Source organism: Leptodactylus fuscus, chromosome 8 (assembly GCF_031893055.1).
Source record: "Leptodactylus fuscus isolate aLepFus1 chromosome 8, aLepFus1.hap2, whole genome shotgun sequence".
In the NCBI taxonomy this organism is placed as follows: Eukaryota; Metazoa; Chordata; class Amphibia; order Anura; family Leptodactylidae; genus Leptodactylus; species Leptodactylus fuscus.
This window is the reverse complement of record NC_134272.1, coordinates 42907546-42922380: the sequence shown is the minus strand read 5'-3', so window position 1 is coordinate 42922380 and position 14835 is coordinate 42907546. Positions and strand designations below refer to the sequence as shown.

The window sequence follows — 14835 nt, the reverse complement described above, 5'->3', positions numbered from 1 at the left end:
AAACTAAGAGGCACTATGATATCTTATGTTCTAAGGTATCTCTATGGAGGCTAACAATAAGACCCTAAAGTGATAAGTGTGAATCTGTATTATAATCCTTCCGTCTCAGGCTGCATTCATAAATTGTAGTGCATTATGCACATTTTTTGTAATAATTCATATTTATTGCAGCAGAAGTATGGGAAATTGAACATTACATATAACTATTGTCAAAGGCTCTTCTGCAGCAAAAAAAGAAAAGACATTGCCAATAGCCCCATTCAGACTGAAGTAATTGTGTAATTGCTGGAGAAAGTCTTCTTTAGATGAGGAAAACCCTGTACATTGCTGTAACCATTGCACAGCATCTTTCAACCCAAGTTGTTTTTTTGTACATGGTGGTTAGCAGTGTTTTTAGTTATGTAGATAAAGTGAAATATCCTATATCAAAGGTACCTGAGGTTTCATGAAAAGCTGGAGTATCTGCAGGGTCTTGCTTAGACAGTCTGTTGTATGACAGTATAAGCCTTCACTGTGTTTTATTAGTTTTTATGCGTCTAGTAATCATCTTATAGCTGCAGCATATTTTACATTTGTCATAGAGGCAGAGGATGTGTACAATAAGGAGAAGTCTTCCTCTATTCATTACTACTATTACTGGTGTGAAGAAATCAAATCTCCTCCTTCCACTGACTGTGAAGATGTCTTGCTGATCTAAAGTATCTATGGAAGGGATTTCCCTAGCAACAGGGAGTGAAATGCAAATTAGCTAGAAGGAAGACAAATGGCAGGAACTTAGAACATTTTCTCAGACAGAAAGCTACCAATTTTTAATTACATTTTGGTCAAGAATCACATGCTCTATTAAATGAGACTAAGTTATCTGAAAAGTTAGGAAAGTATTTCAGGCACTCAAGTATTCTTGTGAAATTTGTTATTTATTGAAGGTGATTATGAAATAAGCAATCCACATACAGTGTGAAACGTTTTTCGGCTCACTATGGAGCCTTCGTCAAACCAGATTGCATTTTAGGTAGAAAGATGAGGGCAGAGCTGCAGGAGTAATAATAATTTCATAATGTCACCTTCAATAAATAACGAATTTCACAAGAATACTTGGGTGCCTGAAATACTTTCCTAAGTGATTTTGGGTGAAACCTTAACAGAGCACCTTGGAACCGATGGGAGTGCTGTGCATTTTTCTGTAATCTGAAAAGTTAGTGACTGTTTGAAGAAAATATAATTTAACTGCAACATCAACTGTAATTGTGTTAAATTCCATAATTATTCAAAAATGTCTTACCTGACTGCGAGTGCAGTCCAAGAGGCGATGGGTAATATTTTGCTGTGCAGAATGGAGATAGTTGCCCTGCCGATGACATAAGGCGTCCACTAGTATTTCCAGATGGAACACGCCCAGCATCCAGGGACAGCCCCGACAACCCCAAGGGTGGCATATTTACAAATTCACGGCCATCCATCTTTATACAGGATACTTATATCGCACCATGGTTCAGAAACCTACTGAGATTTAAAATGAAAGTAAAACATTAAGGCATTTTGGCACAATGGACACTTACAGTGGTCAACTCAAGCCAGTATTACATAGCGAAGCTACAAGACTTTGTTTTGTAATCAGCAATATTGGCATGTAACATGATATTGTCGACAAGATCTCACAAATTTCAGGGAGAGAATACAGAGAAAATATAAAAACAGCACAAATGTAATATCCTATTAATATTATAAATGTGAAAGTTTGTGGGTTTGTGAGTTTGGATGTTCGGATGTTTGTTCCTCAATCACAGAAAATCCGCTCCACCGATTTGGCTGAATTTTTCCACAAACATAGTTAATACATCCGATTGCGCAATAGGCTACTTTTCGTCACAATAGCGCACATACGTTTGTGCCAGGACCCCCACAAAACCCAAACTCACACCACCATCTCTGCAATCTCACACACTTTGGACCATAGCAAGCCACAAAATTCATATTGCCCTCTGCAGCCTCGCCCCTAACCCCACACAATCACATATACATATACTTTACCACTTTGCCCCTCACCTTAACGATACTCCAGGAGGCTCTCTTTAACGCTCCGGAGCAGCCATGTTTGCCAACCCCCACCGCTCTGACAATCCGCGACACCGCCCACCCATGTCAATACCCCTAGGCGGTCTAATAAATGCAAAAAAAAAAAGTTTACAAAAAGTAAAAAAATATAAAAAAAATAAATAAAAAGGATTAAAAATTCAAATCACCCCCCTTTCCCTAGAACACATATAAAAGTAGTTAAATACTGTGAAACACATACACCTTAGGTATCCCCACGTCCGAAATCGCCCGCTCTACAAAGATATACAAATATTTTTCCTGTTCGGTAAACGCCGTAGCGGGAAAAATGGTCAAAAATGCCAAACCGCCATTTTTTCACAGTTTTGATTCTGATAAAAAATTGAATAAAAAGTGATCAAAGCAATAACATTTCCCGAAAAAGGTAGAACTACAAAGTACACCCGGTCCCGCAAAAAAAGACGCCCTATACATCCCCGTACACGCACGTATAAAAAAAGTTACGGCTGTCAGAATATGGCGACTTTTCAAAAAATAATTTTTTAACACAGTTTGGGATTTTTTTAAGGGCTCAAAATGTAAATAAAACCATATAAATTTGGTATCCCCGGAGTCGTAACGAAACACAGAATACAGGGGACATGTCATTTTGGTTGCACAGTGAACGCCGTAAAACCAAAGCCCGTAAGAAAGTCGCAGAACTGCATTTTTTCTTCAAATCCACCCCATTCAGAATTTTTTCCCTGCTTCCCAGTACATTATATAGAATAAATAATGGTGGCATCATGAAGAAAAATTTGTCCCAGGAAAAATTAAGACCTCATATGGCTCTGGGAGCGGAGAAATAAAAAAGTTATGGGGTTTAGAAGGAGGGGAGTCAAAAACGAAAATCAAAAAATGCCATCGGCGGGAAAGGGTTAACTTCAAATACTTCTGTCCCAAAGTCACTATGTAAAGTTTCTCACAACACCGTAGAGCAGCTCAAATACAAATTACCTTCAACACAAAAGTCTCACGTATTCTCTGAATTACAGCAACAACAAGATACAAAGTTACATTTCATATCCCATCCCTTATACACAGTACGAAAACCTTACCCACGCCTGTATATACCCACTTCTACAATCACCGCAGACGAAGTCGCGGGTAACAGCTAGTAAATGTATATTCTGTTATGAATTAACAGAATCACTTTTTTATATATATATACACAAGTAAAAACATCATAAAGATAAGATCTGTATACTGTAAACCCTGTACATAGAAAGCGATTTTGCCATCTAGAACCTAACCATCTGATACTTGATGGATTTTGTCACCTATAATTTGTCCTTTCAACTATAATGTAATGTTAATTTGCCACTATTTTTGTCATTTCAGCAAATGTTTGGATATTATAAATAAGTCATTAAAGAGGACCTGAAATGTGTATTTTTATCAAAACTTCTTCATGAACAAACAATACTCAAGCATTTTAAAGAACCTAGCATTGTGCTTGACCTCTATGAATCAACTAACAACTGGGTCTCACAAGCTGGCAGAATGTCTGTACACAAGATCCATTCAGTCCTTCCAATGTTACACTGTTCCTTGAAGACTTTTAAAAAATATAACTGAATCATTACTAAAGAGGTTGTCCCGTTATGGACATTTATCCCTTATCCACAGGACAGGGCATAAGTGTCCTATTACTGGGGGCCCAATGATCAGGACGATGAGGGATCAAAAGTCCCCATAATGCTTTCTTGTGAATGAAGCGCTAGCATACAGTACTTGCATAACCAGTGCTCCATTTACTTCTATGGGGCTTCGGGCACTGGTGCTGATGGTCATGCAAGCCAACTAGTGCTGCATTCACAAAGAGGCCTTAGGGGGCCTTTTATTCCCCATCCTCCTGATCACTTGTGTACCTGGTATACGGGTCCCCAGCCATTGTATACTTATCCCCTATCCACAGGAACAATCCTTTTAAGCGCTTTATCTATTATGTCACTCCTATTTTCCGCACACCACCGCAGAGATGAGGGCAAGAATCTGGGTGCAGAGATGGGGGGGACGTGATTCTGGGGCAAAGATGGGGGGACGTGATTCTGGGAGAAGAGATGGGGGACGTGAAACTGCGGGCAGAGATGGGGGGACGTGAAACTGCGGGCAGAGATGGGGGGACGTGAAACTGCGGGCAGAGATGGGGGGACATGAAACTGTGGGCAGAGATGGGGGGACATGAAACTGTGGGCAGAGATGGGGGGACATGAAACTGTGGGCAGAGATGGGGGACATGAATCTAGGGGCAGATGAAGGGTGTAGATGGAGGGGGTCATATAATTTACTAGTGACTGTAGGAGGATTATACTGTGTGGGGGCACATGAAAAATGAATGGGAATGGGCGGAGTCAACAAAAGTGGGTGGAACCAACTTTGCTCTTTTGGTTCTTCAAAAGTTGGGAGGTATGTACATGCTCTAGCTGCATTAATATGGTGGAGTCCGATAGATACCAAGTAAGATTTCAAGGGAATAAGAGAGAATGAAGACGGTAAATGAGGCTGTGATTCTCAATACTTATTTCCAAAATAATCTTTAGGGCAGCCTATGCCATGAGAAAAGATTTTATATATGGCTTCCTGACTGCAACTAGAAATGGAGGAACAGTTTGCCATCTGATAGAGGTGTAAAACTGGAGAATCCCAGAAATTCACCAACTAAGACTACCATTTCCTAGTGTAAGCGAGTGAGATTTGTCCAGAGGGGACCCCAACTATGTGGAAAAAAAAAAACAGATAAAAAGGGCGAGTTCACATGGAGTTAACGCGCGCGCATTCTGGCACGTATACATGTGTCAGAATGTGAGCACTCAAAACAGATCCCATTCATTTCAATGTATTGTTACTAGAGATGAGCGAACAGTATTCAAAACAGCCGTTTCGAATAGCACGCTCCCATAGAAATGAATGGACGTAGCCATTCAATTCATTTCTATGGGAGCATGCCATTAGAAACCGCTGTTTTTATATGTTGATCTTATAGTTGGTTAGGGAGTTGATAAATGGTTAAGTATGAGAGAAGTGAAGGCAGAGAGTCACACAGGCTGGATATGAAGAACAAGGGATCGTCTGCATAGGCTAAGAGGAATATGTTTACTCTGTTGGATAAAATGTAGGGTGACCTCTGCTCAGAAAATATTTACCGTATTTTTCGGACTATAAGACACACTTTTTTCCCCAAAATTTCGGAGGAAAATGAAGGTGCGTCTTATAGTCTGAATGTGGGGGGAGGAGCGGATTTACAGCATGGCCGCGCTACTGCCACCGCTGGTTTTCTTCAGCGGCAGGAGCGTGACAATCTGCAGGCCCCGGCAGCTAAGACACTCCCCGGCATCCGCCGGTCTATTACAGCAGATGCAGGGGACTGTCTTAGCTGCCGGGGCCTGCAGATTGCCACGCTCCTGCCGCTGAAGAAAACCAGCGGTGGCAGTAGCGCGGCCATGCTGTAAATCCGCTCCTCCTCCGCAGGTCCCGGCAGTCAGTTAGCCCCGGGGTCGGTCCCCACCGGCCCCATACCTTTAGTGATGCAGGCCGGCTCCTGCACGGCGAGACCGCAGGAGCCGACCTGTTCCGATTACAGCCGGGAGCCTAATGAAGGCTCCCAGGCCTGTCATAGATATATATTACTATCGCGGCTGGTCTATGACACTCCGCGATAGTAATGTATAGAATCTCCCATAGACGGCAATACACTTGTATTGCCGTCTATGGGACTTGCAATCAAATGATTGCAGGTTCAAGCCCCCTAGGCGGGGGATAATAAAATAGTAAAAAAAAAAAAAAAAAAAAAACACACAAAAAAAAAAAATATAATAAAAAAATAAAATAAATAAAAGTTCACCTCCTTTCTCTAGAATACATATAAAAGTATAACATTACTGTGAAACATACACATTAGGTATCCCTGTGTCTGAAAATGCCCAGTCTACTAATAGTTTTATGTACAGTGAACGTCAAAATCAAAAGTGCTAAACCACCGGGTTTTTCTCTGTTTTGCCTCTGAATTAAATAAAAGGTGATCTAAGCAATAAACATTTCCCAAAATGGTATACCGTATATACTCGAGTATAAGCCGACCCGAATATAAGCCGACCCCACTAATTTTACCACAAAAAAACTGGGAAAACTTATTGACTCGAGTATAAGCCTAGGGGGGAAATGCAGCAGCTGCTGGAAAATTTAAAAAATTAAAATGGTCGGAGTTTTTGGGTGCAGTAGGTGCTGGGTAAGGGGAGGGGGTGTTTTGGTTGTGTTTGTCCCTTCCCTTCCTTTTTTTCCCCCACTTGGAATTCAGCCTGGCTGAATATAGGGTATCTGCAGTGCTCCTATTAACCCCTTCCTGATGGAACAGGAGCACTGCAGATCCCCTATATTCAGTAGACCGGGCACTTTCAGACACAGGATACCTAATGTGTATGTGTTTCACAGTCATTTTTTACTTTTCTATGTATTCTAGGGAAAGGAGCAATTTAGAACATTTTTTTTTCTTTGCACTAATTTATGGGAGATTATATACATTAAAATTGTGGCTGGTCATAGACCCACCCTCCTAAAAAAAAAAAAAAAAAATTTTTTTTTTTTTTTTTTTGCTGACTCGAGTATAAACCGAGGGGGGCTTTTTCAGCCCAAAAACTGGGCTGAAAAATTCGGCTTATACTCGAGTATATACGGTAACTAAAAAGTACACCTGACCCCACAAAAAAAACGCCCTATACATCCCCGTACAGCTGCAGGGTCACCTGTCAATGTGGCCTTGCAGCTGTTCCAAAACTACATCTCCCATACATTAAATATTTTACCATTTTTTGCCTGAAAAAATTTTTTTCCCTATGTTTCTCCTCTAAAACCTGGGTGCATCTTATAGTGCGTCTAAAACCTGGGTGCGTCCGAAAAATACGGTATACAAGTCATAAAATATACCGTGAAGCATTATGTACACTCCTGCATAGAGCTATGTAAAACTTATGTGGCAAACTGTACTTCTATGTGCTGAGAGAGGCAAAAAGGTTTGAGAAAAAGGAGTCATAAGGCAATATACAAAGAGGTCAAAATTATACAAATCTAACAGTTGATAAGTATTCAGAGTAGTGCAACTCAACATCATATGAAAACCTTGTACAGTAGAGTAAGGGAAAGAGGGAGATAAGATGCTGAATGTAGCATGAATTAGGTTATTCTCCTGGTCTACCCAATCTGCATGCCTGAATTTTACATTATCTACTTATCTGTAACCTTACTAGAGAAGAGAAAACCAATTCTTAATTAGCCAGATTTAACCCAAATTTTCCAAAAGTTTTTTTTTTTTTTTTTAAACAAAACTGAAACTTTTACAATTTATCTCTAACTAACTAAAATGGGCGCTGTATTATGTATTGTGCAGTTAAAATAGGGAGAAGGACTATCATGGGCTCTTTACCATAGCCTGCCTTCTGGCATCACCTAAAGCCAATAATGAGTGGTACGGACAGAGATTATTCTGCTGATGTTAGATACATTTTGTGATGTTGCAGGCTTAGGCCTTGTTCACATCTGCGTTGGGTATTCCGTTCAGGGAGTCCGCATGGGGACCCCCCAAATGGAATAACGAACGCAACTGCAAGCGGTGTGCAGTGAAAGCACACAGACCCCATAGACTATAATGGGGTCCGTGTGCTGGCCGCACGTATCATGCGAGCAGTAAGGGCTAGTTCACACGTGGGCAAAGGGGAGGTTTTTGACAGCGGAATTCGCTTCAAAAACCTCTCCTTTAACATGGTGGTCTATGTAGACCACTAGCTTTTTTTTTCCTCCTAGCGTTTTCCGTCTGAAGAAGCGACATGACCTTTCTTCAGGCGGAAAACGCCTGAAGAATTGCATAGAAGTGAATGGGAGGCGAAAACCGCGTGGTAAAAAACCGCGTCAAAAAAACTCCTCGAGGTTTTTTACCTCGCACAAATAAGCTAGGCGGTTTTCACGTGTGAACTGACCCTAAAGTAGACTGTGAACTACTTTCCTGTCCGCATGATCCTTGCGGAGATCTGACGGCAAGCACACAGACCCCATTATAGTCTATGGGATCCATGTGCTTTCACTGGCACACCGCTCGCAGTTGCCTTCGGTATTCCGTTCGGTGGGTCCTTATGCGGACTCCCCGGAAGGAATACCAACGCAGATGTGAACGGTGCCTTAGGCAAAGTTGCATTATCTTCATCACTGCATTATCCAAAGCATTTTCTGCAATTTGCTACTGGGAAAACAACACCAGTATTGCAATAGAACTGCAGAATAATAGGATGTGGGCTAGAGGAGCAAAGTTTTATGAGGATTAATCAATTTTAGACATATAAGCATAAAACTCCTAGGAGTCGAGTAGGGAGAGTTTCTGCACTGTGCTGTGGTGTTTTTGTGAACGCAGTTTTCACATACACTGAATAGTTCACCCTTTCATTGCAAATAATCTCATTTTGTTAAGTCTTTTTTGCAAAATATTTTTTTTTTGTAATACAGTGTCAGATTTGCCATTAATTATCAGACTGCTGTCCACAGCATCTAAAATCATTTTTTTTGACAAATCTCATTTTGCTAAGGTTTTTTTTTTAGGGCAATACTGTTTTTTTTTTCTTAACCAATACTTACAAAGTGTTGTTATCATGGCAGAAAAACCCAAACCAAATCATGTAGTGTATTCTAGTCTATTCTATTACTCACTATCCAGGTCACCATTCCAGTGCTAGTTTTCTTGAAATAGTTTTTTGTCAAAAACAAATTCACAAATGAATAAAATAACATACACACAGTGTAAGAATTGTTGCCAATCACTATTACATAAGTAGTGCAGTAGGCCAAGATAGAATAAAATAACCAGGTTGGGGTGACAAGGTTATATCAAAAGGAAGAGGTTTATGGCAGTGATGATGGTAACAATTTCAGCCAATGCACAACCCAACCTTTCAAAAAGCCTGCCTGGAGCAGACCTAGGGGGAACGACAAATACATGACAATACAAGAAGTAAATTAGCTGTGGACATGCAAAATGTCTTGTCATTGCACCTCATCTTCAATGTTTCAACTCAATGGAATTGCATCTCTGTGCATGCAGTAGACTAAAGGGACAATGTGTTATTTTGAGATCTGCCATTGGAGAGTGAAGTGTGTCTACTTCTGAAGCCCTTTGAGGAGGCCACCAAATTTATCAGCATCAGTTATAAGATTGACCTGACCCTTATTTATTTCAAGATGATGTTAATCATCATGCTAGCCACGGAGACCAACCATGGCAGACCCTTGAGTAATTTCACATACTTAAAAGCATGGTGGGCTGTATGCTTTACCGCTTACATAGTGACTAGTGTACTATTAGCTTGAAGCAGAGGGATGGGTACTGGATTGCCATGCTTTTAGACCCTAGCTATAAAGCCAAAGGGAGGAAAAATTGGCATATTATCAGAATAGTCTGTATAACCAGCATGGGGAGACAACTGCAAGTGGTAGTCATATGTCTTACCGGAGGGCCTCTAACTGCACCTGATCTCACTCAGTCAGTGCTGTACCTCCTCTGCCAGTGCCACAGCTATAATAAGCAGAAGGAAGCAGCAGCACCAACAGCCAGTACACAATCTGGAACATAATGAGTCAGAAATATTTCACCTTGCAACACTAACCCAAAGCAGTCAGCTGACACCCACCGGCTGCACCATTCAAAACAAGTAATTTCTTCTTCATCACTTTTCCTTTCCTCAGTCACAAATTTTTCTCCAAAATAACAAGCCTATTGTACTTACATGTCCCCCAAACTGGCTAATTTTTAATATAAACCCATTATTTTTTGCTAAATAATCACCATGTGTGTATAAAAAATACACAAGCCAGCACCTTTCTCCAAATATAGGCTAGTTTTTTGAGCATTTAAAATGTTAAAATGGGTAAAAGTAAGGGCTCGTTCACATCTGTGCCCAGGTGTCCGTTCTGCAGGTTTCCGTTTCCTGCATAAAACAGAGCAGGAGACGGAAACCTGCAGGAAGCTTTCTCACCCATTCATTTGAATGGGTGAGAGAGATGTCCGGCCGTGAGCGGTGGTGAGCATTTTATGCTCTCCGCCGCGAAACTGGGTTTTTTAATCCGGACACAGAGTCGGACATGCAGTACTCTGTGTCCGGATTAAAAAATCCGGTTTCGCGGCGGAGAGCATAAAACGCTCACCGCCGCTCACGGCCGGACCCGGTCTATGCTTTCCGTCTTCTGGCAGAACGCAGGTGTGAACCTAGCGTAAGTGGCAACACAGTGTAAGATTAACCCCTGACTGCCATTTTTGATCCTAAGACTTTTTTATTTTTCTGCTCTCAGAGTCATACGAGGTCTTAATGTTTGCAGGAGAAATTTTTCTCAATGATGCTACCATTAATTATTCTGTATTAGGAAGCTGTAAAAAATAATTCTGAAAGGTGTGTATTTGAAGAAAAAATGCATTTGTACAACTTTCTTACAGAATTCGTTTTTACGGCGCTCACTATGCAGTCAAAATGACATGTCACCTGTGTTTTATGTTTTGGTGCGATTCCAGGGATACCTAATTTATATGGTTTTATTTGCATATTAACCCCTTAACAAAAATTCAAAACTGTGCAAATTTTTTTTTTTTTCTAAAAGTCGCCATATTCTGTAACTTTTTTATCATTCCGTGTACAGGGATGAATAGGGTGTATAGGTGTATGTTTTAAGTTATATCATTTTAGGGAATTGCTATTGCTTTGATCACTTTTATTCAAATTTTTATTTATAGGCAAAACAGTGAAAAAACTTTTGATTTTTTTTCCCCACTACAGCGTTTACCGTATGGGAAAAATATTTTTAGAGATTTAAAGAGCAGGCGTTTTTGAACACAGGAATACCTAATGTGTATATGTTCCACAGTATTTAAGTTCTTTTTAATATGTGTTAAATACTTTTATACGTATTTTATATGTGTTTATTTTATTATTTTTAAATTATTTAGATTTATATTTATTAGACCCCTTAGGGGTCTTGAACCCCAAGGGGTGTGCTCGCTACTACAATGCATTACCGTGTGCCAGTCTTCCCTTGCAAAATGGCGGCGCACGGGTACAATGGCACCTCGGTCAGCTTTGAACAAGGCGCCAGAAAGGTTAATGCCTGCGATCAGTGCAGGCACCGATCGTGGGCATTAGTGCCGGGTCTCTGCTGTATTAAACAGCAGAGACTTGGCGAATGTGGTGGCCACCCTCCTGAGTGGCTGCCATCTTTTAACACCCGGTATCCGCCGCACTAGATAGATAGCTAAGAGCCCTGACAGTGTCATACACTATATTTGAATGTAATGTAATGTAAATTGTTATCTATGAAATTGTGAAGGCCAGAAGCGTAGCTATCATGGCGGCGGGGGAGGGGCAACCGAGCTCACTATCATTGGGAATCCGAACCTTAGTGCTACCAAGCTACACATTAACTGCATCGCTGTCTGGCAGACACTGATGCAGTTGAAGTGAATAGTAGAAAAGGAAGCCTTTTGCTTCCTTTTCTACTAGTAAGTAGCTCGTAAGACACAAGCCACTACAGGCTTCTGGCCTACAAGGTGCTCTAAGTCTTCTGCTTCACCCCTCTTCCCTGTGCTGAACCCCTAACTACACCTCTTTTGGAGGCTATTGGCTTTGGTACTATAACACACCAAACACCTTTCTCAATAGAGCCACAAAAGGCATTTATGAAGTTTGTGCTTAATTTAAAAAAAATATGATAAAAGTATATCTTACATCCTACAAGGAACATCAACAATGCACTGCTTAATACGCACTATAATGATCCCTAGTAGCTCCGAACACCATAGAGTGCTCTTCATTTCTCTCCACACACCAATTGTAATGCTCCCAGTGGCACACACACATTACAATGCCGTTTAGTGACCCCTCCCCTCACACACACAGAATAAAGCTCTCCCATGCCCCTCCAACCAGAATAATACTCCCAATTGGATCCTCACACAGTATAATGCCAACCCCCCTCAAGGCCCCATACACAGTTCTTCCATATAAAAAACAAAACAAAACAATATTTGCTAAGCCCTCTTCCCACAGAGCTTTCTGTAGAATACTAATGTATAGCTTGATGCAGCAAGCCTGTACTAACCAGCAGGCAGCACTAGTGGCAGCCTGAATAGTGGGGCAAGAAGCTGAAGGCTTCCTGCTTAAAGGTATTCTACCATTAAAACCTTTTTTTTTGTGGATAAGACGTTGGAATAGCCTTTAGAAAGTGGTCTCCGCTGCACTGTTCCTTAGAAATACCGTTCTCTCGCAGCGATGGGGGCGGGCCCCAGCGCTCAAAAAGCGATGGGGGCGTCCCCACCGCTGCCAGAGAATTGTCTCCAACACCGCCTCCTTCTTAGTCCACAGCATCATCTTCAATGTCTTCTTCCGGCGCAGGCTCGTAACTTCTAGGCATCAGGCCTTGAACAGAGCAGACTGCGCAGGCGTATAGGCCACGGGAGAATGGCCACTTGCACAGTATTGTTAGCAGCCATTTTCCCGTGGCCTGTGCGCCTACGCAGTCTGCTCAAGGCCCAACACCTAGATGTTACGAGCCTGCGCCGGAAAAAGAGAAAGAACTAATTTGCATACCGGTAAAAAACTGTATTTCTAAGAAACGGCGCAGCGGAGACCATGTCTAAAGGTAAGAGACGAATAGCCTTTCTAAAGGCTATTCCGACGTCTTATCCACAATTTAAAAAAAAAAAAAAAAAAAAAAAAGGTTTTAATGGTAGAATCCCTTTAACCATTCTATTCTAGTCTGCTTTTTTCTTGCAGATACAACACAGCAGTGGGGTTAGTCTCAAATGGCACATTTGCAAATAGTAAGTCACAGGGGTGACCATTTTGTTCACCATTTGGTGCCCTGCAATCGTTTTTGAAGGAATCCAATCTGCAGCAACATGCTTTAGAGCAATCAGAACTAAGCAGATATTCATATAAATCTCTGCTTTCTATGCTATGTGGTCAAGAAGGTGGTCTTACAGTGAGAGTGTTATCTTTGTGTGCACAGTCATAGAGAAGAGGGGAGGCTGTCAATCCCTGATAGGACTGTCCTACCATTACAAGAGCTCCTTCCATGTTATAACATGCTGCTGGCAGATTAGATAACGTTTTCCATGTGACAGATTCACTTTAAAGACTGGAAAGGATTTATACTGATACTGGAAACTTTGTGTTTTATCGTTGCCCTTTGATTTGATTACTGGATGTTGGACTGCAGAAGGGGACAGACTAGGTAGGGCACTGGATCTGTTTCTAGCCAGGACACCATCTGCAAGTAGTTTGTTTTCCCTCCACTCTGTTTTTTTTCTACAAGCCAAAAAAAGCATACACTGGCAGTTTAGCAGTATTCCTAAGAGATTGGTCCTAGAGTGCATGCATGCGTGATAAGAATGTTAACTTCACTTGGAAAAAGACAGATGTGAAAGAAAGCAGTCAGTGTACAGCACTGCATAATGGAAATAACTGCCAGATTGATTAAAACAACAGAAAAATATCTGGAGCCGCTATTAACATTTGTATCATGAGCAAATCATGCTTTCCATGACATGCATTTTGAAATAAGCATCATGTATAAGCAATACATTTATACAGATCATCGTCCCTATAGATAATACATAATGTCTTCACTTCAGGAAAGAAGGGGGACCAGGTAGTTATAATATATAACCAGCATAAACATCCTAAGCATCAAATAATATGAGAATATAAATGGATATAAATAAATATGTATTTAATTGGTAATGAGAACATAGGGCCAAATTTACGATTACAAATACAACCAAGTGCTGGCCCATTTGCACCAAAAACTACCATGCAAACTGTGTGACCAGTGTATTATACATTGTAAACAGTTTTGCACTGTACAGTGTTCAATAGTGTCTTAAAAACGAGAAGAGGCTAAAGTGTCCAATGCTAAGTGCAGGCACCAAAGAGACGGCTCAAATAAATGGCGCATGCAGGTGCAAACTGGCGCAGATTCATCCGACCTCATCTAGTCATCTAGTAGTAAACAGTTTACATTTAAGACAGCATTGTCAGGTCTCCCCCACTGTTCTGCAAATTTACATATAAATATGTACTAACGTGCTTACACATATATATATTATATATATATATATATATATATATATATATATATATATATATTTATAATTTCATCTAACCATATATTTATATATAAATATATTTATATCTATATGCATGTATATGAAAATACGAATGCACATGCAAAACACATACAGGTGTGTGTTATCTGTCAAGACATTTTCAGCACAGATTGTTTACGTCGCTGCATATACTGCTACTAGTATGTCACTACTGTAATATGTTAAGTTTTCATGACTTACAGTAATTTAGACAATTCATACATAATTCATGGGTTTCAAACAGTCTAAAAATTGCATTTGTGTTATAGGATAGGAAAGTAAGTCAGGATGATATTTTCAATTTCAATATTGGTTAAACAAAATAAAATTCCCTTTCATTTCTTAATGTTTGTCTCACTCCTGTGAATACAGGGTTAAATAGATCTCAGCATAACATTTCAGAATGTTCAATTGCAGCATTTTCCATATTCTGCGCCATCTAATCCATATGGCGTGAGATGTGGGGTGCATATTCACCATTTCTTCATATTTTTTTCATGTTAATATTTACTAGGATTATACACACATCACACTTTATGCATTTACTCTTAAGGAATATTATTCACAAAATA

The 14835-nt window shown here is 40.4% G+C and overlaps 1 protein-coding gene across 4 annotated transcripts in view; it reads right to left on the bottom strand.

Moving 5' to 3' along the window:
- Window positions 1-14835, bottom strand: part of TNRC18 (trinucleotide repeat containing 18) — a 91737-nt gene that overhangs the window by 75897 nt on the left and 1005 nt on the right. For 3 of the 4 annotated variants that reach the window (XM_075285113.1, XM_075285116.1, XM_075285115.1), the window contains exon 2: window positions 1283-1503. In XM_075285113.1, coding sequence (XP_075141214.1) covers window positions 1283-1460 — 178 coding nt within the window. In that variant the 5' untranslated portion in view covers window positions 1461-1503. The remainder of the gene's footprint in view (window positions 1-1282; window positions 1504-14835) is intronic. The other variant, XM_075285114.1, reaches the window with a different exon arrangement.